General features: G+C 35.6%; 4 protein-coding genes across 5 annotated transcripts; 1 reads left to right on the top strand and 3 right to left on the bottom strand.

Annotated features, from left to right (window-relative positions):
• Positions 1-5,467: 5,467 nt before the first annotated feature.
• On the bottom strand, positions 5,468-6,490 carry LOC143580872 (putative membrane-associated kinase regulator 1). Its single transcript, XM_077063794.1, has one exon. It carries the CDS (start codon positions 6,311-6,313, stop codon positions 5,528-5,530), a length of 786 nt encoding a protein of 261 aa, XP_076919909.1. The 5' UTR covers positions 6,314-6,490; the 3' UTR covers positions 5,468-5,527.
• A 3,430-nt stretch (positions 6,491-9,920) lies between these two features.
• Positions 9,921-18,822, bottom strand: LOC143580853 (histone H3.3). 2 transcript variants are annotated; one of them, XM_077063786.1, is made up of 5 exons: positions 18,814-18,822; positions 10,695-10,766; positions 10,524-10,600; positions 10,356-10,446; positions 9,921-10,255 (listed from the first exon to the last, which is right to left on the bottom strand). In XM_077063786.1, exons 2-5 carry the CDS (start codon positions 10,764-10,766, stop codon positions 10,085-10,087), a joined length of 411 nt encoding a protein of 136 aa, XP_076919901.1. In that variant the 5' UTR covers positions 18,814-18,822; the 3' UTR covers positions 9,921-10,084. The 2 variants fall into 2 exon arrangements, with proteins under 2 accessions (XP_076919901.1, XP_076919896.1); XM_077063781.1 differs by lacking the exon at positions 18,814-18,822 and adding an exon at positions 11,329-11,452.
• Positions 12,816-13,653, top strand: LOC143580843 (serine--tRNA ligase, chloroplastic/mitochondrial-like). The gene is made up of 3 exons (XM_077063774.1): positions 12,816-13,059; positions 13,141-13,234; positions 13,312-13,653. Exons 1-3 carry the CDS (start codon positions 12,962-12,964, stop codon positions 13,594-13,596), a joined length of 477 nt encoding a protein of 158 aa, XP_076919889.1. The 5' UTR covers positions 12,816-12,961; the 3' UTR covers positions 13,597-13,653.
• Positions 18,823-24,418: 5,596 nt separating the features above from the next.
• On the bottom strand, positions 24,419-25,383 carry LOC143580831 (protein PHOSPHATE-INDUCED 1-like). Its single transcript, XM_077063766.1, has one exon. The coding sequence runs from the start codon at positions 25,375-25,377 to the stop codon at positions 24,430-24,432; it is 948 nt and encodes a 315-aa protein (XP_076919881.1). The 5' UTR covers positions 25,378-25,383; the 3' UTR covers positions 24,419-24,429.
• Positions 25,384-26,225: the final 842 nt, after the last annotated feature.

The following is a 26,225-nucleotide window of genomic DNA, read 5'->3' as shown; positions in this document are numbered from 1 at the left end:
GTAGGGTCAAGGGAGGATGGGATGTAGGCAAGTCTTTCCTCTATCCGAGAGAATAGAGATGCTGCTTCCAGAGAGACCCCCGGCTCATAAAGCTACATACAGGTAATCATAGTAAAGATACATCCTACAAGCAAAAGACACTTAGCAATACATAGATAACAAACTACCAAAACAGCAAGGAATCTGTAACCTACTAAGAAAAGGGCATAAGAAACAAAAAGCAGCATCAAAACAAAAAAAATATTCATAAACAACAAGGATCAAGACTAGCCAACTAGACCCTAAATAGAAAGCTAAGCTAACTAGGTGCCTTCCCCTAGAAGTCGCTAACCTTAATCCTACGTCTTCACGAATCTCTATCCTGGACCATGATATGAATGAAATAGAAACGATAAAAATACCCATATTTCAAAATTAAAAAATAACAAGAATAAAACAAAATTGCAATGGCAACGAAGGCGTCAGCGGCGATGATGGTGGTCAGGTGGTGGCGGCAATGGTATGGCAGTGTTGTGGTGGTCATGTGGTGGTGGTATGGCGGCGACAGTTGTGGTGGCGGCGACGGTAGCTTGTCAGGTGTAATGGCGGCGGCGGTGGTGGTCAGGCAAAGACAGTGATGGTGGTGGTGGTGGAGGTGTGGCGTGACGGTGGTGGTGGAGGCGCACTGGTGGTGGTAAGGTGGTGGCGGTGGTGGTTGTTGTCAGGTGGTGTTATCTAGAGAGTAAAGTGAAAGATGAATAGAATGATAAAAAAGAAGGGGATGAAAACGAATGGATTTAATAAAATTTCTTGTGTAACTGTTGATTTCATTACACTAGCACACCAAACATTTTTTTCTCGTTCTCCCGCAATAACTAATTTCATTATCCCTCTCAGTCTTTCAAATGTTACATCAAGTCATTCAATCATATAAGCCACATCAAATGATTATAGAACGTGCTTCATATAAGGGTAGTTTTTGGATCTAGAATGCTCTATTTGGTCAAGTATATAAAATATCAAGATACATAGAGATTAGCTAATGATATTACAAAATCTTAGTGTGGCAAAGTGGTATTGATAGGTTTTAGTCCCAAAATGCCGAAGTGTAGTGCTATTGGGCCAGCTGTAGGCCTCATAAGTCCATATTGTGTAGAAAATGAAGTTTTCTCACCAACGTATTTTTGAATTTTTGTATTTCTACCTATTTTTATCTTAATGTTATCAAACGAAATATTTAAAAGCTCCACAATTCTCACATCTTCTCAAATGGGTTGTGGATCTCACCAAATCCAGATAGCTTTTAAAATAAGTTATAGCATCTTATTTTTCTATGAGGCTCTTTCATAATCACACCCTAAATATATTTTTAACTTACAATGCATAAAATTAAAATTCAGAAAAATATATTAATATTATAAATAAATAATGTAAAACAACCCCATAATACGGGGATAAAAACTAGCGCGTGTGTAAATGATCCAATAAAATAATCCCACAGTTACATACAACGACCAAATACAGCGCTGATTTCAAAAACTCTAAATAACAAATACACTCATTTGCTCCATCACTCTCCCTCAAGCTATCTCTATTGCCATATCGCCACTGATCCACCACTCGTCGGCATCAACACTCCAACGTCACCATCACTGGCTACGACAACGAGTGTCCGACAACTCGTCGAAAAAAACACGAATGCCGCTTCCTTGTTTCACAAGTTTGTTTTAGCAATTGATCAATTAAACTTTAAAATTGGTCCAATTAATCATAAATTCATCTAAACACATTTGGATCTTTTTTAAGTTATTCTTTTACTTGAGCATAATTGGTTTAAGCCCTGAAGTATTAAGTTATAGCCTTGAACGTTTTAAGGTTTAACCTTGAAAGTATTAGGTTTTAATCTTGATCGTTTTAGGTTTTAACCTTAAAGTACAGTAAAACATCTATAAATTAATAAGGTTGGGACCGGGATATATTATTAATTCAGCGAGATATCATTATATCGATAAATTAACATATTATTAATTTAAAGATGTATTAATACATTATTAATTTAAAGAGTACTATCGTAAAAGGTTTTGTCGTAAGATTTTGAAAGGTTATGAGTTAAACATTTTTCCCTATAATATATTAATGTTTTTAGATTCCTTAAATTTGGTTGTCTTGGCTTGGAAAATTGTGAAACAATAGTCCATAGCAAATTGCTTTCGACATTGTAAAATTCGTTCGACTAATACAACCGGCTCAAATGAGCTTGAAAATTCGATTATGAGAATGCATTATCAGCACCAAATGGATGTGAATGAGTTGTTGGATTATCTGGGTGAAAATAATGAATGTTACGAGGTTCAAAGCATTGAAGAAATTATGGCGGATATTGTTCAACATCTGGTTGATGATGAAGTAGATGATCATTCAGTACCTTTGGAACCATCACTCGGAAAGAAGCATTGGAAGCGGCAACAACTCTTCACACCTTTTTGTTGCAATATGAAAATACGGTGCATCAACTCTTAAGTGAAATGAGGAGATTTATAAATGAACTCAATATAGATTTGTAGGCAATAAAAAAACAAGTGATTATAAATTCATTTTTTACTAGGCAATCCTAGAATTTTGGAGTATTTTAGTAAATTATTAATTTACAGTTTCGCCGGGACCAATATATTTACATTATCAAAAAAAATATATTATTTTATTAATTTATTGATTAGGGTCCAATTTTGTATTTAGAGTATTAAATTATAGAGGTTCTACTGTATTAGGTTTAACCTTGAACGTATCAGGTTTTGGAATTCGATTTGAGTGTCTTAGGTTTTTAACCTTGAACGTGATTCGTGTGCTTAATGTACGTTAAGCTATCATTGTTTGTTTAACTCACATTTGTGTATATATAATTTAATAATGTGAAAAATCAACTTGGATAATAAATGTGTTACAAGCTTGTTTACTTTCGTTAGCTTTTAAATTAACATCGCACGTGTACATAGCAATGATGCGAAGTTGCATTGTGAATTAAGGATGAATATCAAAGAGCTTGTAATTTAACGGTGTTAAGTTGTGTAGTAGAGTTATTTCTCTTCAAGTGGTTAATTGGTCTATGCCACATTGATAATAGATTTAAATGTAGTTTCACAGTATGTATGATTTAAGTGTAAAAATAACAATGATTGGCATAGGATATTGGTCATTGAGTAACAAAATTAGGTATTTGCTGCTGGCATCTTCTTTTTTGTTGATTAACCAATAATTACAAAAAATTATTAAAACATAATATGTACTTTAATCCCTTGACAAAATGTGATCAAAGCATCAAAACACTAAATGAGACTACTAGAGTAGATTGGACAAATTAAAACAAAATACTGAATAGCCGAAAGGGCTAGCTAGGGACAATGATATGATATGAGTGGGGTACAAGGAAGTAAGTCTCTAGGGGGCAACAACAACTATGGATGCTACAATAGCCGACAACAACAGAGGAGGCACTTATAGGACCTACGCGCAATGGGCTAATGCAGTTACGGATGTGTATTGTGGGGGGCAATCTTATTAGTGTTACTTTGTAAATTTTGCAAATCAATCTCTTGAAATTCATGTTAGTTTTCATTATTATTTGACTTTTGGATATCATGATATTACGGATGTGTATTGTGGGGTGGGAGGGGAAGGGGAGGGGGGGGGGGGGGCAATCTTATCATGATATTAACTAGGGTCAGCTAGCTCTGAGGGGTGCGGATCGCACCTCAGGCTGAGACCCTTTTCTTGAGAGGTTTTTTTTATATTTTTAATTATACGTGTATTTAAAAATTTGAGATCTTATAAAAATTATTGGATATTGGATCCTAGTAAAAGTTTAAAACTTATAATCATTGAGCTAAAATGATATTTTTGATCTATAAACCAAATATCCAACTATAATTGGTTGAGTTATTTGACCCAAAATAAAAGTAAAAGAGAACTAATTATAAAAGTAATAAGAAGATGAGTACTAGCGACAAATAGGGGAAGAGTCAAGTAATTGACTGTCAAGTACATGACGACCTAATCCACCACCATCAACTGTCATTACCCACCAATGAGTCCATCAACAAGCCATTGCTGACCACCAATAGGCCACCAATGAACTCAATTTCATCATCATCGTCGTCATCATCATCATCATACTCAGTATATCCCATCAATAGCAAAGTCATGGTAGAGTCTGAGGAGGGTAAGATGTAGACAGCCTTACCTCTACCCTATAGGGATAGAGAGGCTGCTTCCGGTGAGACCCCCGGCTCGATAGTAGTTTTGCATTAAGCCTTGGACATAAGACACATAACACACAATCATCGGGACACCGGCTGATTGGTGCATGTACCCTTGTCTTTCGGCTATCAACGCCACCACATGATGCCTGATTAACCTTCCGCCACTTTTAACGTTATTTTCACGAGATTAGTAAAATAACGTCACAATTAATGCAATTTTACATTTGTCCACCCAAGGGTTCACACATATATACATTATATGTGCGCACCACAAGCAGGACGTATATATAATTTAGTCATAATATATAATTTTTTATTTAGCCCTATATTGAGTACGTGTTAGCAATTATGTCTTATAAAATAGCAATTATTTTTTGTTAAATTACACGAATCATTAGTTAGCTATTAAAGTATGTCAATTTTATACTATATTATTTGCTATGCTTATTGTTATAACGTTACTCGTTAGGGCTTTAGGGCTTTAGCTTTAAGCTTGGCCGACATATTATATCCACAGGATTGAACGTACTTATTTATGTTAACAAGTAACATAATAATGAAACATACTAAACAATAATAGATCAAGTAAACGAAATTAATATAAGACTACTCCCATTGGCAATCTCACAATTTCAATCATACATTATAAAATTAATTTCTCTCTCTCCAGTCTACATAATTTAACTCATTCCAATCTTTTATACATATTCACAACTCATCCCAACTTAAAAAAATGTTTTTTTAACGAAGTCCGTTTTTAATAAAATTTATATCGAAATGTTCATAATTTATTTTTTAAGAAATATCATGTATTTAATTATTTTTTTTAGATAGGATATTAAAAGTTAATTAAATAATTAAGTTATCGGGGGTTAGTTTGGATTGCAATCTAGGTTTGCTCCACCAAAACCTAGATTGCCAATCTAGATTGCATTATTTTCTTTTTTCAATTTCTTTTTTAACTTTGGACCCACCAATCTTATTATAAGATTGACAATGGGAGTAGTGAAAAGAATATATTGAACACAAAACAAGCTAAATATAGAAGTAGCAAATGCATGATCTACACATAATAAATAATATCACATGCACACTCTTCAACTTCTTCCTAAATATATATATAAATAATATAAAATAAAAATTAAGAAACAGAATTAGTACCACGTACTTCATAATATTAATCTACTAAACCGGAAGTCGCCGCCAAATCCTGTAGATCAGATCCAGATGCACGAATCTAAATCATTGGATCATCAAAGACATGTTCAGGATAACCAATAAATTTAAATTTACTAAGTCGTCGTCATAGAGTTTTTGCAATGTGCAATCGCCCCTTGAATCGCGCTTTGCAGTTCTTGTTCAGTTGATGATGACGATCTGTTTGTGTAGCTTTCGACGACGTTTTTCTGTCGAAGAACACCGGAATGGTATGGAGATGATGGCATGGTGGATGGACAGCTTGACACGCAGCTTGTCTTTCTTAAAAACCTTAAGTTACCCGAAAATGAATAGGATATTATGTCGTCTCTTTTCACCATTGGAGGAGTTGTTTTCTCACAATAATATTTGGATAGTTTCTTCATGTATTTTCTTATCTTTTGTGTCAAGGAAACTGTTCCTGCTTCAGCTGTGGGAGCAGGTTTGGTTTCCTTGCGAAAGACGGAAGAGAATCGGTTAAATGAGAATTGTTTGTTGATGAGGGCTTTGTTTTGGTTGGAGGTGGTGGTTGTTTGGTCATTGAAATGTGATGGTTTATGAGAGAGGCAATCAATGGCATTGCCATCTTCGATGGCGGAGATAGGGTGGGTAGAGGCGGAGGATTTGTAGGAGAGAGGGTGGTGATAGTCGGATGAGTGGCGGGCGGCGGTGGCTAAGAGAGTGTGGACCATGGAGTTAGGAGGGGAGAGGTGGAGGGGGAGGAGTTGACCATTGTAGAAAAGCTCGTCGGCAGGGCGAAGACTGGCGGTCGACGAGTTGGGAGGGGAGAGTGAGACGATGAATGCGAAATCGGAGGAGGTGCGGCGGTGGGTTGGGGTGGAAGGGAGGGTATGAGAATGGGAATGTTTATGAATGGCCATTGTGTTAAGAGAAGGTATGTTGAAATTGGAAGTAAAGAAGTGATGTTATTGTGGTGAGAAAGGAATATTAATTAAGGGTTTGGGGTTGACATACTTCACCTTCTTTCATTAAATTTATTGACTTCTAGTACAAGTTTTGAACTTTTGATTTCATAACTTTCAATGAGAACAAACTCACTAATTAATTAACAAATAAGTATGTTTGTTTAATATCTATAGAAGAGATCAAACATTCGGAAAAAGGAGCAAGGAATCATTATAATGGAATTTATTTTTAATAAAACTCGATACAACTTCAATACTTGCAATTGCATATCTTTTAGAAATCGTATACAAAAAATATCTTACGTGTTATTTAATTTTAAAAGTTTAAACTTTTAGGTTTTGACTTTTCAAAAAAGAGAAAAAGATCATTGTAATAGTTTTTCTTTTAATAAAGCTCATTGTGTGATCCTATATCTTTCAGAAGTATTCTAAAGAAAATGTGTTATTATCCCTTAAAAAAATGTTAGGATCTTAAAAAAAACTTTTTCTTTTAAAAAACAAAAGTTTGGATTTAAAATTCATTTTAGCTCCCTAAATGTAAGTTCTGTTTTTTGGCAGCTTTCTAGAAGTTCTGTTTTTTGGCGATCAATTGCATAACCAAAAAGAGAATAGGATATACTTCACATTTACGGATCTGAAAGGCATTTTCATTTGCTACTCATATCGCTAAAAATAGAAGAAACGATATTTATTTCTGTAGTTACTTTCACTTTTATGTTGTATTGATTGAATATATATGTTGACCAAATTGACATAACTAGTCAAATATTGAACGAAAATCTAAACTGAATCCAATTATAAAAAGGAAAAAATATATATTATGTAACCTACCCAAATTTATCATAACTAAACTATGAAAATAAAAAATAAAGAAAAAGAAAAGGTTAAGTAGGACCGTAAAAGCATTATAAATATGAGCGATACAAGGCAGCGGGCCTATCAATTTATGATACGAACCTGTTAACACGACACGACATGGGTTTTAACATGTTTGGGTTTGGGCTTAACAGGTTTCGTGTTTTAAACATGTCGACCTGTTTAAGACATGCTAAAATTCGTGTCCTAACAGGTTAAAAACCTGTTAACCTGTTAGTAACATGTGTAGATTTTTAATTTAAAAATAATATATAAATATACACTCCTAAAGTCCTAAACCTAAAGTCATACTTATATACGACATTTCACTTATGTTTTTTAGGATCCGCTATTATATTTTTAATGGATGTTATGATTTGGTTATATGATTTTTTATTTCAAGTATGTCATGGATTTGTGGTTTTCTATTTCTTATATGTTAAGGATTGTGGTTTTTGTTTCAAATATGCTATGTATTTTGTAAGAACTAAGACTTTTATGCTTGTTTTGAAAATTTTGTTTTCATTACACAAGTATTATTCATTGTATGTTTAAACATGTTTCTTAACAGGTTAACCTGTTACTAAACAGGTTCATGTTTGGAAAAAATGACACGATTAGTTATCGTGTCGTGTTCGTGTTTAGTACAACAAGTCATCGTGTTTTATCGTGTCGTGTCTTATCGTGTCGTGTCCGACATGTTATGACAGGCCTAGCGGGTGGAGAGGAACTCGAACCTAGGTTTGCCTCTCATAACACCATACGTGCTACCCACCTTAATTGTTTTGAAATGTCATTTATTCTATATGATTAGACAAATTATGTAGTAAATTTAGTTAGTTTTTTTAGAATGTAGATAAGTTACAATTATTTTTTGTGCACAATGTACAATATATCATTACTAGCACTTGCGTTAGGATCTGGTCACATATCCGTGTTATTTTCTTCTTCTGTTTTTTTACTCGGTTCTTCTAAATATAGTTTCTTTGCTGGATGGAGAGAGAGAGATGGATGACAAGAAGGTAGGCCAATTGTGGTTGTTCAACCTATGAGAAGTGAACGATGTTGTCGTTTGTCTATCTGTCTTGAAATCTCAAGAATCAAAAAGCTAACTAAATATCGATAAGAAGTGACAACTGCCATAGATATTAGTATTTTAATTTTGTGGAATACATTTAAAAAAATTGTTGGGGGGGGGGGGGGGTGTAAGACTATTTTTATGAAAATCGAAATACATTCGATTGGGATCATGAAACTCTTTAGAAGAGTGGGTCTTTTCGTATCCTTGTGGTATGCTTACTTTAGTTATACAAATCGACTGGGTCTGTTTAGCTAACCATGAATTACAAAACATCAATTTGATTCAGTTTTGTTAGGATGGCAACATGGATAGATAACCAAAACCAGCCCATAATTTAGTTTTTAGAAAAAACGTTTAAAACCAAACCGTCAGCTCTTGCTTTTGTTCGATTATATCGGTAGGTTAATCGGTTAGAACTCCATTAAGGATTATACTATTTTTGGTTATATTTGTATAAACTAGGAAACATTATTAATAGTTTGTTATTTATTAATTTCATCTTCAGTAAAACCTAACAAATCTCTCCGAGCAAAGGGAGAATGGCACTTTTCCGGGTCCTCTATAAAGAATCGGGTGTTGCCAATTCTATGGCTATCGTAAAATTTTGGTGCACCAAACCAGTGATTTAATAAAAACATGAGAGTTGAGTTTGGAAACGTATGGCACTTTGTTCGTGTTCTGGTTCACAGTGTTGTTTAAACATGAATGTTTTTTTTGTGGCAATGACAATAAGGTTAATAAAAGTTAGCAGGTTATTGAGTTCTATACCTACATGATGAATAATGATGTTTTTACATGATGAATAATGATATTTTTACATGATGAATCACACCTTTTGAATGAGATTTTGAGACGAGTAACTCTTTGGAGAGCACAATACGATGAAAGTTGTAACATGGGCAACTAGTAAATTGAAACCCAAGCACTATTACATGTTCACAAGTTACTAGGATATCCCCTAGTAGATATCTAAGACTAACTTTTAAAATCTTGACTTTGAATATGATTTGAGCATATTGCCTCTCATTTAACATTAGAAAATTAGAAAATTAACAGGTTAGAGAATGGATGAAAGTGACAAGGATAGCAAAATCTCAAGGTTAATTAGATGAAACAGACAAATAAGACCAAATCTGAAAGACGATTTAGCTGTTTAATCGTAGTATTAGTAGCCAAGCTCGCTTAATAAACGATTTTCACTTTGACAAAAATCTGGTAAACTTAGCATGTGGTACACGATTAAGAAAGCCTGTTTAGGCCAACTTGGTTTGTTACAAGAAGGTTACTCAGATAGATATATGAGCAAATCTGAAAGACTTTTTAGTTGTTTACTGAGTAGTATTTAGTACCCAAGCTCACTTAATAAACGCTTTATCACTTCGACACAGATCCAGTAAATTAGCATGTAGTACACGCTTAAGAAACAATGAAAAATTAGACATGATCTCAAAACTCAGGTTGTTTAGGCCAACATGGTTCGAACTTGTTACGACCCACATAGCTCAGGAACAGCTACTTGTTTACAACCCAAGTGGCATAAGTAATAATGTCCAAATAACACACGCCAAGTTTTGCAAACCGAACACAAATACAAAAAACAAGAAAAGAGTCACACAATCAAACATGTTGCAAGCAAATTTCATAAAAGTTCCATTCAAACACTACTACCAGTATCACCAACAATACAGTTTAACAGAACTAAACATAACAAAGAAACTTAAGGTTTCCCATCAAACAAAACATATTAAAACTAGGAAAACACCCTTTTACTATCGACCACATATCACCAATCAAGCCCTCTCACCCCTGATTCTCCTAGCCAACTGAATATCCTTAGGCATGATGGTCACACGCTTAGCATGGATCGCGCACAAGTTGGTGTCCTCAAACAATCCAACCAAATAAGCCTCAGCTGCTTCTTGTAGAGCCAACACAGCATGACTCTGGAAACGAAGATCCGTCTGCAAAAACAATATTCACCCACATATTAAAACAGACCCCATCAGAATAACAACAATAACCTCAGAACAATGGGAATTCACAAACCAGTGAGTACATTACCTTAAAGTCTTGAGCAATTTCACGAACAAGCCTCTGGAATGGCAGCTTCCTGATCAAAAGCTCAGTACTCTTTTGGTACTTACGGATTTCACTGCACCAACACAAAAAAAATCATATTATAAACAAGAACATAAGTTGTGTAATTGAGCTACAAAGAAAGTGACGAACCGAAGGGCAACAGTTCCAGGTCTGTATCTGTGTGGCTTCTTCACCCCTCCTGTGGTTGGGGCAGACTTGCGGGCAGCCTGTAACAAACATATCACATTAAAATACAAATAATAATTTGATTAAATGTGATAATAAGTTGTGGAAAGATGATTATATGATTGTTTTATTTACCTTGGTAGCAAGCTGCTTTCTGGGAGCCTTTCCTCCGGTAGATTTACGAGCAGTTTGTTTGGTACGGGCCATCTGCAATTGTAATTAATATTAATATTAATATTCAAAATAACAGACAAATTATTCTACCAAAATTTTCACTATTTTTAAACATGTATATAATCTGAAAGAAGCCCCAGTATTTGAGATCAATTAATATTATATAAAACCCTAATTGCAAAGTAACTATCAAAATTAAATTTTTTAAAAGTTGTTTAAACAAACCCTAATCAAACTAATTGATATGTCTGCAACAATATTAAGGCCAATTAAAGTTCAGAACAACAGACAAATTATTCTACAAAAATTAATTGTTCACAATTTAAGCATGTAGAATCTGATAAAAGCCCCAATTCATTCAACAAAGATTATTCAATATTTGTTATAAATTCAAAGATCAATTAAAGTTTGTTAAAACAATCAAATCCCCTTATTTGCAAGCTCACCAACTAACAATTTGTATAATAAACATAAAAAAACCCTAATTACTATCGAAATTAAATCCTAAAACATATACCAAGTTGAATAACAGAACCCTAATCGAATAAACGAAACTGAAATCGAATAATATATAAAAGATTAAGCAAAATTGTACCGTGAATTGAAATCTTCTTAATCGGCGGCGGATATGAAATTATGGAACAGAATAGAATAATTGAATGAAGATATGAAGATAGAAGGTATTTATAGGGTATTGTGTTTCCGTGTATTGGGTGGTTGGATGATTCTGACGATGATGATTTGGTATCTTTGTGTTTTGTTGAGTTTGATTGGACGGTTCAGATTTCTCTTCTAGGTGTACTAGCCGGATCGTGGAACCATAATACTCTCTTCTTATTGGTTGGTTTTCTGTATTTAGATTGTTAAAAGGTTTAGTAAAATACATTTGTTTATATTATTTTGAGTTAACATCAACCGAACTAATTTAACCATTTTTTGTATCGACTCGCACAACTAGCTGGTTGTTGTTAGACCAAGTGTAGTGGTCGCGTTGTTGGTGCGTTGTGGGGGAAAACGAAGGGGGTACACCGCCCCCCCCTGCGTTATGATAATTTTTTTTGATGCGTTTTATAAATAACGTGCATGGTGGCACAGAAATCAAAAAACCTAGCCGTTGGGGTGGGTGGGTTTTGATGCCGTTGGGATTTAAAAAAAAATAAAAAATTATATTAATTATATTTATACTATATAAACAAACCAAACTCATTTTTTTAACACACTCCTTCCACTTTTATACCAATTTATATCTTTTACACAAATATTTCTACCAAAATGTTTCCAAACAACAACCAAAATATTCTCGGTTTCGGTCAATATGCCCGTCAAGGCAACCAAAATCCACAACCGAACCAATCTACCGCCCCAACGCCAACCGTACCCGTCCTGCAAATGTTTGACCCGATAGTCAAATCTCTAAAAGCCAATCGACGAGCGAAAATTTTAGAAAAATATAAAGACAGAATTACAAATTTTGTCCTTTAAAAAAGCCAAATTACGGTTCGTGTCCTTTGTTAAGTTTCCTTGCAGGCGGTGTACTTTAAACATTTTTTTCCTACACGTTATGTCCTTTACGCTAACTGGGTTAGAAAAACTCAGTTAAGTATGACATGTGCCAGACATGTGATGGGCATAATTGTAATTTTAGTGTATCTTTAAATTAATATATATATATATATATATATATATATATATAATCCCCTCCTTTCTCTCTTCTTTCTCTCTAAGCCACCACCATCACCATAAACTCCGGCCACCATAAACTCCGGCCACCGCAAACGATCCCTATCACCCGAACCCGACCCATCCTTGTTAGTGATTCATATATGTACACTTTTCCAAGCTTGAGCTCAAACTTGGATCATTTGTTATTTAATAATTTATTTTATCTAAATACATATACGCACACACATATAAAATAGAGTGTGTATTTTATTTAGTTATTTTTATCATATTAAATAAAAGTTATTAAATTAATATAAAGAATAGGCCCATTTACCCATTTACACTCTTGAGTCTAGTGAAGTTCGGTCTGGAGTTTGTATGTTAAATAATCTTCAGTTGGATTGAGCTCATTTATGCTCTGCTCAATTCGAGCTTATAGTGAGGCGATCTTGGATAGCTCGAGTTCCAATCCGATCATTTACACCAATGTTCATTAAGGTTTATCTATTTTTTATTTTTTGTGGTGCAGGGGACTATACCGAGTGCACCAGTTTAGCAAGGTGGAAATGTTTATATTATGCCGACCTGAAGAAAGCAATGCTTACCATCAAGAACTAATTGAAATTGAGGAGGAACTCTTTTCAAAATTGGGACTTCATTTCAAGTGTGATGATTTTGCATTTCATTATTACAAAATGCTCGAAATTATGAATATTATTTTTAATATATTATTACATCTGGACAGAACTTTGGATATGGCAACTGGGGATTTAGGTGCACCCGCTTACCGTAAATACGACGTTGAAGCCTGGATGCCAGGTTTAGGACGATACGGCGAGGTACACTTAATATAATTAATTATTAAAAAGAATTCTAAAAAATTGTCACTAAATTTGTTCCAACCGGGTAATTGCAGATATCAAGTGCGTCAAATTGTACTGATTACCAGAGTCGAAGATTGGGAATTAGATATCGTCCCGAAAATCCATCAAGTCCTCCGACAAATACAAAGAAAAATAAAGGGCGGAATCTAAGCCCACCAAAATTCGTGCACACGCTGAATGCAACCGCGTGTGCGGTCCCACGCATGATCGTGTGTTTGCTTGAGAATTATCAGCAAGAAGATGGGTCTGTTGTTATCCCTGAACCACTAAGGCCTTTCATGGGTGGCATTCAGGTAATTACTTCAAAATCAAATTAGAATTTTATAAATTAAATTGTTTGATTTTTTAATTTTTGTTATGTATGCCGGATAAACAAGAAATTAGAGGACTTGTTAGATGATGTATTTTGCAAATTTAAAAAATAAAAATAATAGTATATTTGTTTGTATAATGAAACCAAGATATATGACAACAAATTCGTGTATTTGAAATAAAAATAATAGTTTAAGAAGTCAATGATGAGGGCGTTCAAACATTGGGCTCTGCAGTGCGTTTGTTTTTCGGAAGACCTTTCATTAAAAAATATTTACGCGTCCTATTTTCCTAGAAGTGATGGACCATTAACTTCTAATATCTTCTATCCTTCTTTCTTTTAAACCAGACACATAAACCTCTAACCCTAGTCTCTTCTTCCCCCTCCAACCATCAACCTCTCTTCCTCCATAACCACCGCTGCCACGCCGGTTACGCCACCGCCGCTGCCCCAACCGTCCTCACGCCACCACCGCTCCTTCTCTCTCCATCTCCAACCCTAACTTCCGCCTCCGCCTCCACTTTTCCACCGTTGCCGCCTCCACTCCTCCACCGCTGGCGCCTCCACTCCTCCACCGCCGCTCTCTCTCTCTCTCCCTCTCATTATGTAGATGTGATCGTAATGGATTCTATTAAGATAGGTGAATTCGGTTAGCTGATTGACGGTACCAGTTGTTTGTTTGTTGAATTGAAGAAGATGGGACTGTTGATTAAGGGAATTATTGGAAGACCTGATGAAATCTGGCTTTATTATTGATTTATTTTTCATTGTTTTGGTGATTAATCATTGTATTGTTAATGATGATGATATAGGAGCAAGTAGATCAAGGAGTAATACTTTTTGAAAAAGTCTCCATGATTTGCTCATTGCCATCCATTAATGATAATAAATTTTAGTTTATTTTAGGCAGACGTTAAAAAACAAACAGTCTTCTTACAGACTGTAGATATTTGGTCCACCTTTTCTGTTGCAGATGCCTGCAGATATGGTCCGCAGACTGCAGATATTTTACCTCTAAAAAAACAAACAGCATTTTAATTCAAGGAAATACGCATAACTAAGTAAACATTTAACCGAGTACTAACTGTATATAATAGGAGATGCCAAATGGTTTTTAACCTAGCGTTATTAAGGTTTTTGATAAAGTTTCGCTGTTACAAATGATGAAGGTTAAGTCTTGTGATTGTCATAAGCTAAATGTAATTTAGGAATAGAGTTTGAGAGTATGGTTAAGTTGTCATTTTTAAACATATATGTAATAGAAGATAGAAAGATATTGTACTTGTGATATACGTTTTATACTTTAATACATTATTTACATTACATTTAAAATAATGTGTCGTGTTTATTTAGCTTTATAAGTTATGTCTATACGGGTGAATTCTAGTTATTCATATTTCTAAAAAGTTATCTACAAAAAATAGTTTTTAGGAAAAAAAAATAGTACTTAAATCACGCGTTAAACATTAAGTATACTAAGTTAATGTTAGATTATATATCATTGATCGATTTGACAAAGTTTTTATGTGTAATAACAAACAAAGGAAAAAAGATTGTGGTTTTACTTTGGGTATAAATTTCATCTTTTACTTTTTATAACACTTTATCTAATCACGTTTTATATGATTGTGGTTTTACCAAGTTTTATTTTACTTTGGACAAACAACCATAAGTGTACCTTAAAACTAATAAGTTGTTGATATTCATAAAATAATAAAAAAAAACAATTATTCATCACCATATAAGGGGTAAAAAGGTGTTTCACTTTCTCTTGAAAACGATTATATACCGTATGTATAGATGCCATATACGTGCTGTGAACATCTGTAATTTTCATCCTTCATTTTTGTTACCAATTTTTTTTTATCAATGAGTAAAATGTCGTTTGTAGCTGTTGTTCATGGATAGTGATACCTGTACTTGTAGTTAAACCGACAAGGCATAAATTTCATTTTGAAACGATAAAAGAAATTATTTACTCACAGGAGTCTATTGTGTGTGTATACATGAATCATGATACTTTAGTTGGAACAATTAAAACCACTTTCTAACATGTTTCATCTACACATAATATTCTTTCACCTAGATCGAGTTCGTGTTGGCCCGAAGTAGATCCATGCCCATCAATTCAATGCGTATGCAATGAAAAGGGCCATACCGTTTCAATGATGGATGGGGTGAATAAGTAAGGTTTGCCAAATTAGCTAAGCAAAATATAGTTGCCATAAATAATGGACTCATTGTGATGCTATAAAAGTTAAAGAAATATTAACTGAATAATAATAATAATGCGGAAATTCATATGACATATATAGTTGTTGTTCCCATCCTTACCGACTCGACAACCAACACTTGTTCTATCATCAAAGTGATGGTTTAGTTTTTCTAGCAAAGCAAAACTTAAGTTGGTTACATGTTTTTTTTTTTTTTTTTTTTTTTTTTTTTTAATATAGTAGGTATTATGGATCATAGTTTAAATGAGTTAAATGTGACAAAGGTTAGCAAAGTGACAAATTTGTAAATGAAAGTGAAGTATGGCTAAATTAAGTAAAATAATTAAATTTGTTATTTGTTGACCTTTCTTGTAAATTTAGTTCCACCGGAGTTTGATTTTAATAACTATTGTATACTTTATTGTTTTTCTAAAGCTATACTATGTATTCTCCTTAATTTAAATATACTAATCATTTTTAAACGAACAATAGTTTTTTCAACATTCTGATGCATTGTTGACAATAACAATCATGTTATAGTGATGTGTCTTTAGCAATGACAAGTTATAACACGATAAAAAGTTAAACGGGTTAGTGTTTGGGGTAAAAGGGTTCGTCTCATAACAAGTCGACACATTCAGCTCACGACTAAAAACATGCTATAATAACATGTATTACACATTTAACATATCATGTGCTAATAGGTCTGCCGTACGTTTATGATGTGTATCTATGACGTGTATCTACCATTTGAAGAACTTTTATAAATATAGATAAACGGGATTGTAGTTTCAGGTAATTTTTATTTTATTATGTTACGTGTGTCCTATTGTTTCTCAAGTGTTTTCACCATAACAACGGAGTTAACCAGCTTTCGATAATATAGGTGTGATCCTGGGGTCACTTGATAAGGGTACCCATAGGTTAGGTATGCCCCTACTCACGATCACCTACTTTTTAGGGAACCCACATTGTCCGGTTTGTATAGCCCCACTAACACTTATCTGACACTAACGTACGCCCTCACACGGACGCTCACATTGCATGGTTCGTCCATGACCACTTGTAGCGAACTCATTTGTGGGTATGATTGCATGAACAGGTTCATGAATGTGGTTATGTGGGATGGGCCTCTCCTTTCATTTTTGCCAAGGGGTTGGTTGGTTTTTAGCTAGAATGAAGATAAATTAACTCACTGTCGTGTCGGATCCTCTATGTTTTTTTTCTCTTGATATATTCTCTGATCTTGTATTTTGTTTGTTAAGGTTTATGTAAGACTGAGGGTAATGGGGGGTGAACGGGGCGCGCGGCCGCCTACGTGGCTCGCGAACACCGCTACACCCCTCAAGTGGTTGGGGGCGCGATGGTCCGGCGTGGCTGTGGCCGCGGGGCGCAAAAGAGAGAGAGAGAGAGGAGTGTGTGTAACTGTGTATGTTTTGAGAGAGAGAGAGGAGTGTGTGTGTTGGGTTCTTGAGAGAGAGAGAGAGAGAGAGAGGAGTGTGTGATCTGTGGTGGTGGTGGTAGTCCGGTGATAGGTGGAGGTGGTGTGATCGGTGGTGGTGGTGGTGGTCCGGTGGTCCGGTGATAGGTGGTGGTGGTGGTGATCCGGTGGTCTGGTGATCGGTGGTGGTGTGATCTGTGTGTATGTTTGCTGGAGGTGAATCATCATCATCATCATCATCGTACTCAGTATATCCCACCAATAGCAAAGCTATGGTAGGGTCTGAGGAGGGTAAGATGTAGACAGCCTTACCTCTACCCTATAAGGATAGAGAGACTGCTTTCGGTGAGACCCCCGGCTCGATAGTAGTTTTGCATCAAGCCTTGGACATAAGGCACATAGCACTCAATCATCGGGACACCGGCTGATCGGTGCATGTACCCTTGTCTTTCGGCTATCAACGCCACTACATGATGCCTGATTAACCGTCCGTCACTTTTAACGTTATTTTCACGAGATTAGTAAAATAACGTCAAAATTAGTGCAATTTCACTTTTGCCCACCCGAGGGTTCACACATATATACATCATATGTGCGCACCACAAGCAGGGCTAATTTGCTGGAGGTGAAGAAGAAGAATATTAATATTAATATTTAAAATAAATAAATAACTGGATCAAGTCCCTGATCACCTGGACCATTACACCCTCTGAGGCTTGGTTGAGGGGCTTGATCCTGTGCCACGTCAACGCCTACGTGTGGGATTTTGGTTGGCTCACTTGGGGCTCAACCAAGCCCCATTACCCTTAGCCTAATAATAAAAGACTAAAATCATAAAAATACCCCTTGGAATTGAATGATTTCTTTTAAGAACCGGCAAAACTTTTATTTATCACCAAACGGTATAACAAGATACTAACCAACCATACACAAGCCACCCGATGGTATTCAAAATACAATTAACCGTGTACCCACCTATTCAAAACGTGACCCTTACACGTTAAAACCCGGCCACTTCTCCCATGATATTTCCTCCTTTTTCTATCTATGTCGAACTCATAAATACCCCCAACACCTTTTTACTTTCCACCAAAGCACCAAGATTTACCGACATTCGGTTAAGCACTCATTTCTTGCTCTCAACAGGCACCACAACGTGAATTAACAAACGTCGTAGAATTGAATGTTTTCAAATATGTATTTGAATAGTTTTTTAATGAAATTACCGCTTTACAATTTCTTTCACTTTTTGTCCGTTAATACATGTATAAATATATTTAAAACTTTATAAAGTTGTAAAAAATAAAATAAATAAATGACTTATTATCAATTAAAAAAATGTTATCATTAAATTTGGAATGATGTGAAAAGGCAAGAATATACTAGAACGAAATGATGATTATATTTTGTGGATGTGGATGTGGATGTGGATGTGGATGTGGATGATTTGTCATTCTGTGAACTTTTTTTGGATTTGTTAACTTAGTCATTTCTTTTTAACTCCACGTTTACATAAAAAGTCAAAACAGTACTGTGGCATGGTTACAATTCACATCACATAGTAAACATTAAACAGAGATCTGGATAAAAAGTAGGATAAGAGAGGGCTCACAAAGGCAAGTGTCATGAAGTATGTTAGAAGCAAGGTTATAGTGGACCATCATTTTTTTTCTTTCACTTTTGCCTTTTCTTTTATTAACTTTTATTATTAAAAAGAAATTAAGAATCATGAAGTGGCTTTGGATGACATGTTTGAATTGAGGATTGATACTTGTTGGGTAAGACTTAGTTTTGGGTAAAACTGATAAACCCGATGGGTCGGACAGGTTGAAATGGGTCCGAGTCAATACAGTTTTGTCTAAAATGCACTAGTGTAAAAAACGAGTCGTTTTAAATTCAATGGCTACTAGATGGTGAAAAGTAGAAAAGTCGAGTCCAATAAGTAGGAGTGAGTTTTGATGTTTAAAATGAGCACTTTAATTAGCTTTAGGAAATGTTTTTAATTATCAGAATTGAGCTCTTTATTTATCTTTTGTAAATGACTAGTTTCCATCAATTAAACAATTCTTTCATAGTTGTTAGGGATGATAATGAGTCGGGTTTAAGAAGGCCAGACAAGTTTAGGTATTCTCAACCCCATCCCAAAACATATCCAGTAACTCCTCGTCTGGTATCAGACATGCCCACAGTTTTCAAGTATACCCGTTAATTTAATATAAAATAACCATTGCCTATAACCCTCTCTACTAATTACAATTGTCACTTTCAGTTCCATCATTTTTAACTCCACCTATACATTAAATCATTTTTAACTCCACCTATACATTAAATGCTAGTCACAGACTCACAGTTGAGGCATGGCTTATTGGCTTTCAATTTCAAGAATTGGTTCTTGGTGTTTGAACCCGGATTTCGATTTAACTCATTTAATCTTACCCTCCCAAATTCAAATTCACTTCAACGGGTAGTGTGTTTAACGAGACCCCACCCAACATGCAAATAAATAAAATAGTTAATTATGCATATGTGATATGGTTCAAAGAAAGGCGTTTCGTAAGTCACCCGCGGAACACACGGATCACCCGCATATCACGATTGAGGAAATATGTCCTCATAACACACGCGGAAGCATCCTGGCATCCTCAAAAGTCATCCGCAGGACTGGACATCTGTCCGCTTGGATAACCGGAGGATAATGCCAACGGGACAGCTGTCACCACTCAAATACTCTCTAGAAGAAGGTTCACGATTCTTACTTGAGGAATACGTGACATACTAATCAATGAATAAAGGACACCTGGCCAGGTTGTTATAACCGTGCACATGGCCCAGGCGTGATCTGTCCTATCATTGGGCGACACGTGTCCAGGTTGTTATACCCATGCACATGGGACGTATAGCTCAGCCTATCATAGAAGGTCACGCGTCCAGGTGGTTATTGAAGATCTTCTAGAAGAGGATAGCTGCCCTAATCATCTTCCTTCATCCTGCGGCTATAAATACCTTGTCAAACGGTATAAGGTACATATATTATTACTCACCTACATTCTGATTATACTTAGTCTGCTTATTTCAGTACTTTCTCTATTTACGAACGTTACTGATTCTCACGCCGGATGGTGGTTACAGGAAGACCCCCACTCTTGTCATTCCTTTAACGAGACTCACGGTGTCTGTTTTGCAGGTTCCGGTCACTGGACTTGGGGAGGTTATACTCATATCGTGTTAGTAATTATCATACTCTACCATGTGGACTCATCGGATCCAGGACCCATACCCGGGGAGTGGATCCTTGTTTCTTCAATCTCTATATAATGTAATCCTATTGAACAAAATGAAACCAACCATTTTACCATCTTACATTAGTGAACTATTTGTGTAATTAACTTAAATATCTAACTAGTTATGTTGGCCCAAATTCACTCACACACAAAATATTAAACGAAGAACTGTAGATGAACGAACCCAAGCCCGGTTTTAGGGCTGTGAGAACCGTGCGGTAGCACGAGGCCCAAAATGCAAAGGGGGCCAAAGGTTTTTGGAATACTATTACCGTTTTTGAATAGTTTGACATCTAAGATTGGTCATGATGTGTAAAACTGAAGTAAGAAGGTGAAGAAACACGATCGGAATTTTCATAGGCGGCTCTAGTGAGCAGCCATGAGAGCTCTGTTCTTTTGCTTTGTGAGTTGTGACTTTGTTAGGACTTGAGAGGAAGAAGAAAGAAGGAAGGATTAGGTTTAAGTCTGGGCTTTTTTATTAAATGGTAGTAGGCCCACCTTTAATTTTAGAATAAGTTACAAGAAGTAAAAGTTAAAAACTTGTATCAAAAATCTTTTTGTGGGCTTTAACACTAATAAATCTACATGGATTCTAACCATTATACTTATTATTTTATTTGGCTTATCATTTAGTAATTTGTATAATATAGGTTCTTTTTTATTATAGTATCGTTATTTAATAGTTAAATAATACATTTGATGTAATTGTATTATTTCATGATTTTTTAAATTTATTACTTTATATGATTCTATGATTTTAACCTTTTAAAGAAGTATATATTCTAGTTGGAACATACTAATATTTTTGAAAGTTTTAAAATAAGACTGAGGGGTGTGGGGGCTTCAACGAGGGCGCTGGAGTCCCTCCGCTCGCGCCCCCATGCGCTAACACCACACCATCAGGGGCGCTAGAGGGCAAATAGAGGCAGGCGTGAGCTTGGTAACGGGAGAAGAGAGAGAGGAAGTCACCTTGTTTTTAGCAAAAAGAGCCGTTGGCTCGTATTAAATTAAAAAAAACTTGTAAGCCCACAAAAAGATTTTTTATACAAGTTTTTTACTTTTACTTCTTGTAATTTATTCTAAAATTAAAAGTGGGCCTACTACCATTTAATAAAAAAGCCCAGACTTAAACCTAATCCTTCCTTCTTTCTTCTTCCTCTCAGGTCCAAACAAAGTCACAACTCACAAAGCAAAAGAACAGAGCTCTCATGGCTGCTCACTAGAGCCGCCTATGAAAATTCCGATCGTGTTTCTTAATATATACCTTTATAAAATATACTCCATTTCACAATTACACACATTTTCTTCTAAAATCCTCTCAAAATTAACAAAAAAAATGTCGTGGTTCTCGTTTGATTCCGACTCATCCGAAGAGGATGATTTGCTTCTTCAAGTAGGGGGAGTTTTAACCGCAACCGTGGTGGATCTTTTGCAAAATCAAGCCCAGCAACCTCGAGTCCCGAGAGTTATAGCACCACCTCGTGATCGTGATCGATCGGGTGCTAACGATACTTTGATTAGGCATTATTTTAGCCCTCAACCGGTATACGAGGAGTCGGATTTTCGAACTCGTTTCCGAATGAGAAGACAATTGTTCATGCGTATAGCAAGTGATTTAGAGGCACGGTATCCCTTTTTTCAACAAAGGGAGGATGCTAGGGGTCTCCCCGGTTTTACCTCTCTTCAAAAATGCACGGCTGCTATCCGCCAATTAGCGTACGGCATTTCGTCGGAAGCTTTGGATGAGTATTTACAGATGTCGAAAAGGGTTGCACGTGAATCACTTCATTTTTTCTGCCAAGGTAAAAAACATTAATTTTAGTTTTTATTAAATATTTATTACATTTTTAATATATATTATATGTTTATAGATTATTTTAATGCCTATAACTATAGATATATATATACTTATATCGTATTTATATACGTAGGAGTCATATCGATTTACTCTCGGAGATATCTGCGTAAACCTACAATGTATGACATCCAACGCATATATGAGGTGCACGCAGAAAAACATGGTTTTCCTGGGATGCTAGGTAGCCTCGATTGTACGCATGTTGGATGGGCTATGTGTCCAACGGCCTGGCGTCAGTTCCACCGTGGTGATCATGAAGGGCCGACCCTTATACTTGAGGCAGCGGTGTCACATGATCTTTGGTTTTGGCATGCTTTTTTTGGTGTTGCTGGGTCAAATAACGACCTTAATGTTATCGATCAGTCACATTTGATCAATGACCTTATCGACGGGGTTGAACCACCTCAAGCTTTTGTTGCAAATGGAGAACTCTTCAAGTACGGGTACTATCTGGTCGATGGTATTTACAACGAATGGGCTTTGTTAGTGAAAGCTTTTACAGATCCAATCGCCGATAAACAGAAGTATTTTACGAAGAAGCAAGAGTCTGCTAGAAAAGATATTGAAAGAGCTTTTGGAGTTCTGAAAAAACAATATTATGTGCTGGCGAACCCGATACGTTATTGGACTCGGGAGAGGATAATGGACGTCGTCTACACGTGTTTGATCCTACACAACATGACGTTAGAAGACGAGGGCAAAGCTATCTGCCAAAACTACCAAGGTGACATTCCGCCACAACCGTCCACAATCAGTGATCAACAAAGACTTCATAACATAGCAAATATCAAGAGCCGTGAGACACACGGGAATCTTCGACATGAGTTGGTTGAACATTTGTGGGCGAGGCGACCCGATGATCTTGTATTAGATTAGTGTTATTATTAAGTATTATTGTTTGTTTAATTTTTAATATGTTTTTTTTTGTAATTTGAATTTTAGATATTAATGTGTTTTTTTATTAATGTGTGTTTTTTTAATATTTTATGTGTTTTTTTAATAATATGTTATCTGAATATATTTATAAAAAAAATTAAAAAAAAATTCGCTGGAGCCCCTGCTCTCCACACCAGGGGCCAGGGGCTCCAACACCCCCCTTATCCAATTTCTCTCTCTGCCACACGTTATAATATTATTGGTTCTTGGCTCTGCTGGAGCCCCCACTAAAGCCCCCACACCCCTTAGTCTAATTGATTTAATTTATAGCTTTTTTAAATATAATAAGACTTATAAAGTTAAGTTGATGTTTAGCCTTTGTAAAATAAAACTTAATGTTTGAAACTTTGAATATTTTTGTTTTTGTCTACAAATCACGCCTCCCGTTCCCAAACGTTAGGGGACCCTCAAAAGTCAGCTTAAGTAATTTCAGTTATTTTTGAAACACTATTTTTGCTTTGTTTATTCTATATCAGTTCTATTTGCATTGTGGTTTTTGATATAAAATTGATGAGTTTACAATACAAGGAGGAGGCCCAATTTTTTTTCGCACGAGACCTAAATTTTTTTTATCATTCTCGTAGACGGGCCTGAACGAACCTTTTGCTCGACACTTTATAATTCATCTGAAAAAACACCCTTAAATATTAAACAAAGAACCGGAGAAGAACGAACCTTTTGCTGGACACTTTATCATTCAATTGGAAAAACACACTTGAAAACAAACGACCGAACATTCTGTTTAACCTAAACAAAAAATAAACAAACTTGATAATTATATTCAAGCTATTCCTTGCTAACTAAACTTTTACAAAATACCCTTCAATTTTTACTTTTTTCCAAACCAACCGTTAACTTATAATGACCCGTTTCAAAATTTACTTATAATAGGTTATATCAGTTGTCTAATTGAATAAACCTAGCTAGACCGGTTACATAACAACTACCTATTGCCTATAATTATTTCACAACATTCCAACATGCTAATAGATAGATAAAACAACCACATAAATTAAATAATTAAAAATGAATTAACGAATACAAATCACATAGTACTTCCTAGCTCTTGTTTTTATTTTTTTATACAAAATTTTTTCCGTAGCTCTTGTTACACTAAAGTCGAACACGAAAAAGTAGACGGGTCGAATAAAGCCGGAACCAAATACTTCCTTCCATTTGTACCATGCACATTATAACTTGCACCCGTAGTCAGGTCCACCAAAAGGTCTCCAGCATACCCTGGGTACGCCCCTTTAGCATACACCCCGGGGCATGCAGATGCAGCTTCTAACGGTGCACTAGCATCCCCCTGATAATACCCGTTCCCAAACGGGTTCGTAGCCGTACCCGCCAAAAGACTAGCCAAATTAATCACCATCCCGTCTACACCCACATCATTGTTCGGTGCAATCAACGGTGCACCTTGTGGGCCGTAGACGGGTTGGTGAAACGGCCACGCGCATTGACCAGGACATTGAGTCTCCGAGTTACCGACCCAAATATAGGCAAACTTGTAATTTTTGGCTTTCACATGGGCAGTTTTGGAATTACTAGAAACTGATCCGTGGGTCCCACACCTGCTGGAACAAAACCCATCAACTAACACATCATTGGCTGTTAACACAACGTTAGCAGCGTTAGTTTGTTGGCCCTTCGCGGCCAATAAACGTAGGTGTTTTTCTGATAAAGACTTTCCTAATGAGCACTCCGGATCAGATACTTGTTTACCGATCCGGAGGGTGGGCTTTTTAGTTTTAGTGAAGTATTTATCGGTGGTTTTCCACCACGTGGCAACGGATGGTTGGGTCTGGGATTTAGCTGACGTGGAGGAGAGAGAGGTGATGAAATCGGTAACGGTCGCTTTTTGCGACGGTTTGAAGTGACCGTACCAAATAAGGTTTACGGAAATGTCGCCCGTGAGGAGGGCGCCATTGTGGTATTGTAAAAGAGTGGACGTGTCGCGGGGCGACTCCTTAAGTCGCCTCGCGGCAAATGAGATGTTAAAAACAGATAACATGAAGAAAATAATTAAGTGGAAAGAAGAAGTTGAAGCCATTGTTGTTGAAAGAGGTTTTTGTGATGAATATGAAAGTGGGGATTGAGGTATTTATAGGAGGTAGATTTGGTTTAACTTTATTGGATTAAAAAATATATAAATAATAATATTAATAAAATAAAATGATGGGTGATTTATGGGGTGGAGTTGCTTGCCCATATAAACCTGATGAGGCTGCTTCCGCGTTGCAATGAATATATCGACAGCTGTTTCTAGTTTCAACTTTCGAATGTATTGGAGTATTAAAGTATCAACTTAAATGATATCATTTTTTATTTATTTTTCTTGATTTATGGGGTGAAAATATTTGCTATGGATTGAGATAAAATTTAGGATTTTAAAACTTGTTTGCATTGCTCCTTAATTATTTGATCATTTTTGTTTTAATATTCCATATCTTTGATATTTAAATCCATATAATTTAATTATTAACAAATTACCTGTAATAGTTTATACGCCTGATTAGCTTGTATAAGCTTAAAGACCGAGATGGTCTAATAGTAATTGCAATGCTTGTCACACCTGAAATATGACATGAAATGAGATATATGAAAGTGTCACATATGTTATATTGTGCAAGTCTATCTATAGTCGTTTTTCTTGTGATCCTGGTGACATGGTCATGGGAGACTTCCCGAGTCACATTTTAATGTTTTAATATATATATATTTTTTTGTAAAGTTGTGTAAATGTTTAAGCTAAACAAATTGATTGTTTGAAAAGAAAATTGGTAAAAATAAAGGTTTTGTTTATCTGTCAAATGACATGATACGTCTTTCTTAAGTGAAGAACGACTCATGCATTACATATGGCCTAAACCATATCTGACAAAAGAGATTACATTCGTA

Source organism: Bidens hawaiensis, unplaced genomic scaffold (assembly GCF_021521415.1).
Source record: "Bidens hawaiensis isolate Kalapana, Puna unplaced genomic scaffold, B.hawaiensis_p1.1 tig00001511_1, whole genome shotgun sequence".
NCBI classification, from domain to species: domain Eukaryota; kingdom Viridiplantae; phylum Streptophyta; class Magnoliopsida; order Asterales; family Asteraceae; genus Bidens; species Bidens hawaiensis.
The sequence above is the reverse complement of the archived record's forward strand: the minus strand, read 5'-3'. Positions and strand labels throughout refer to the sequence as shown.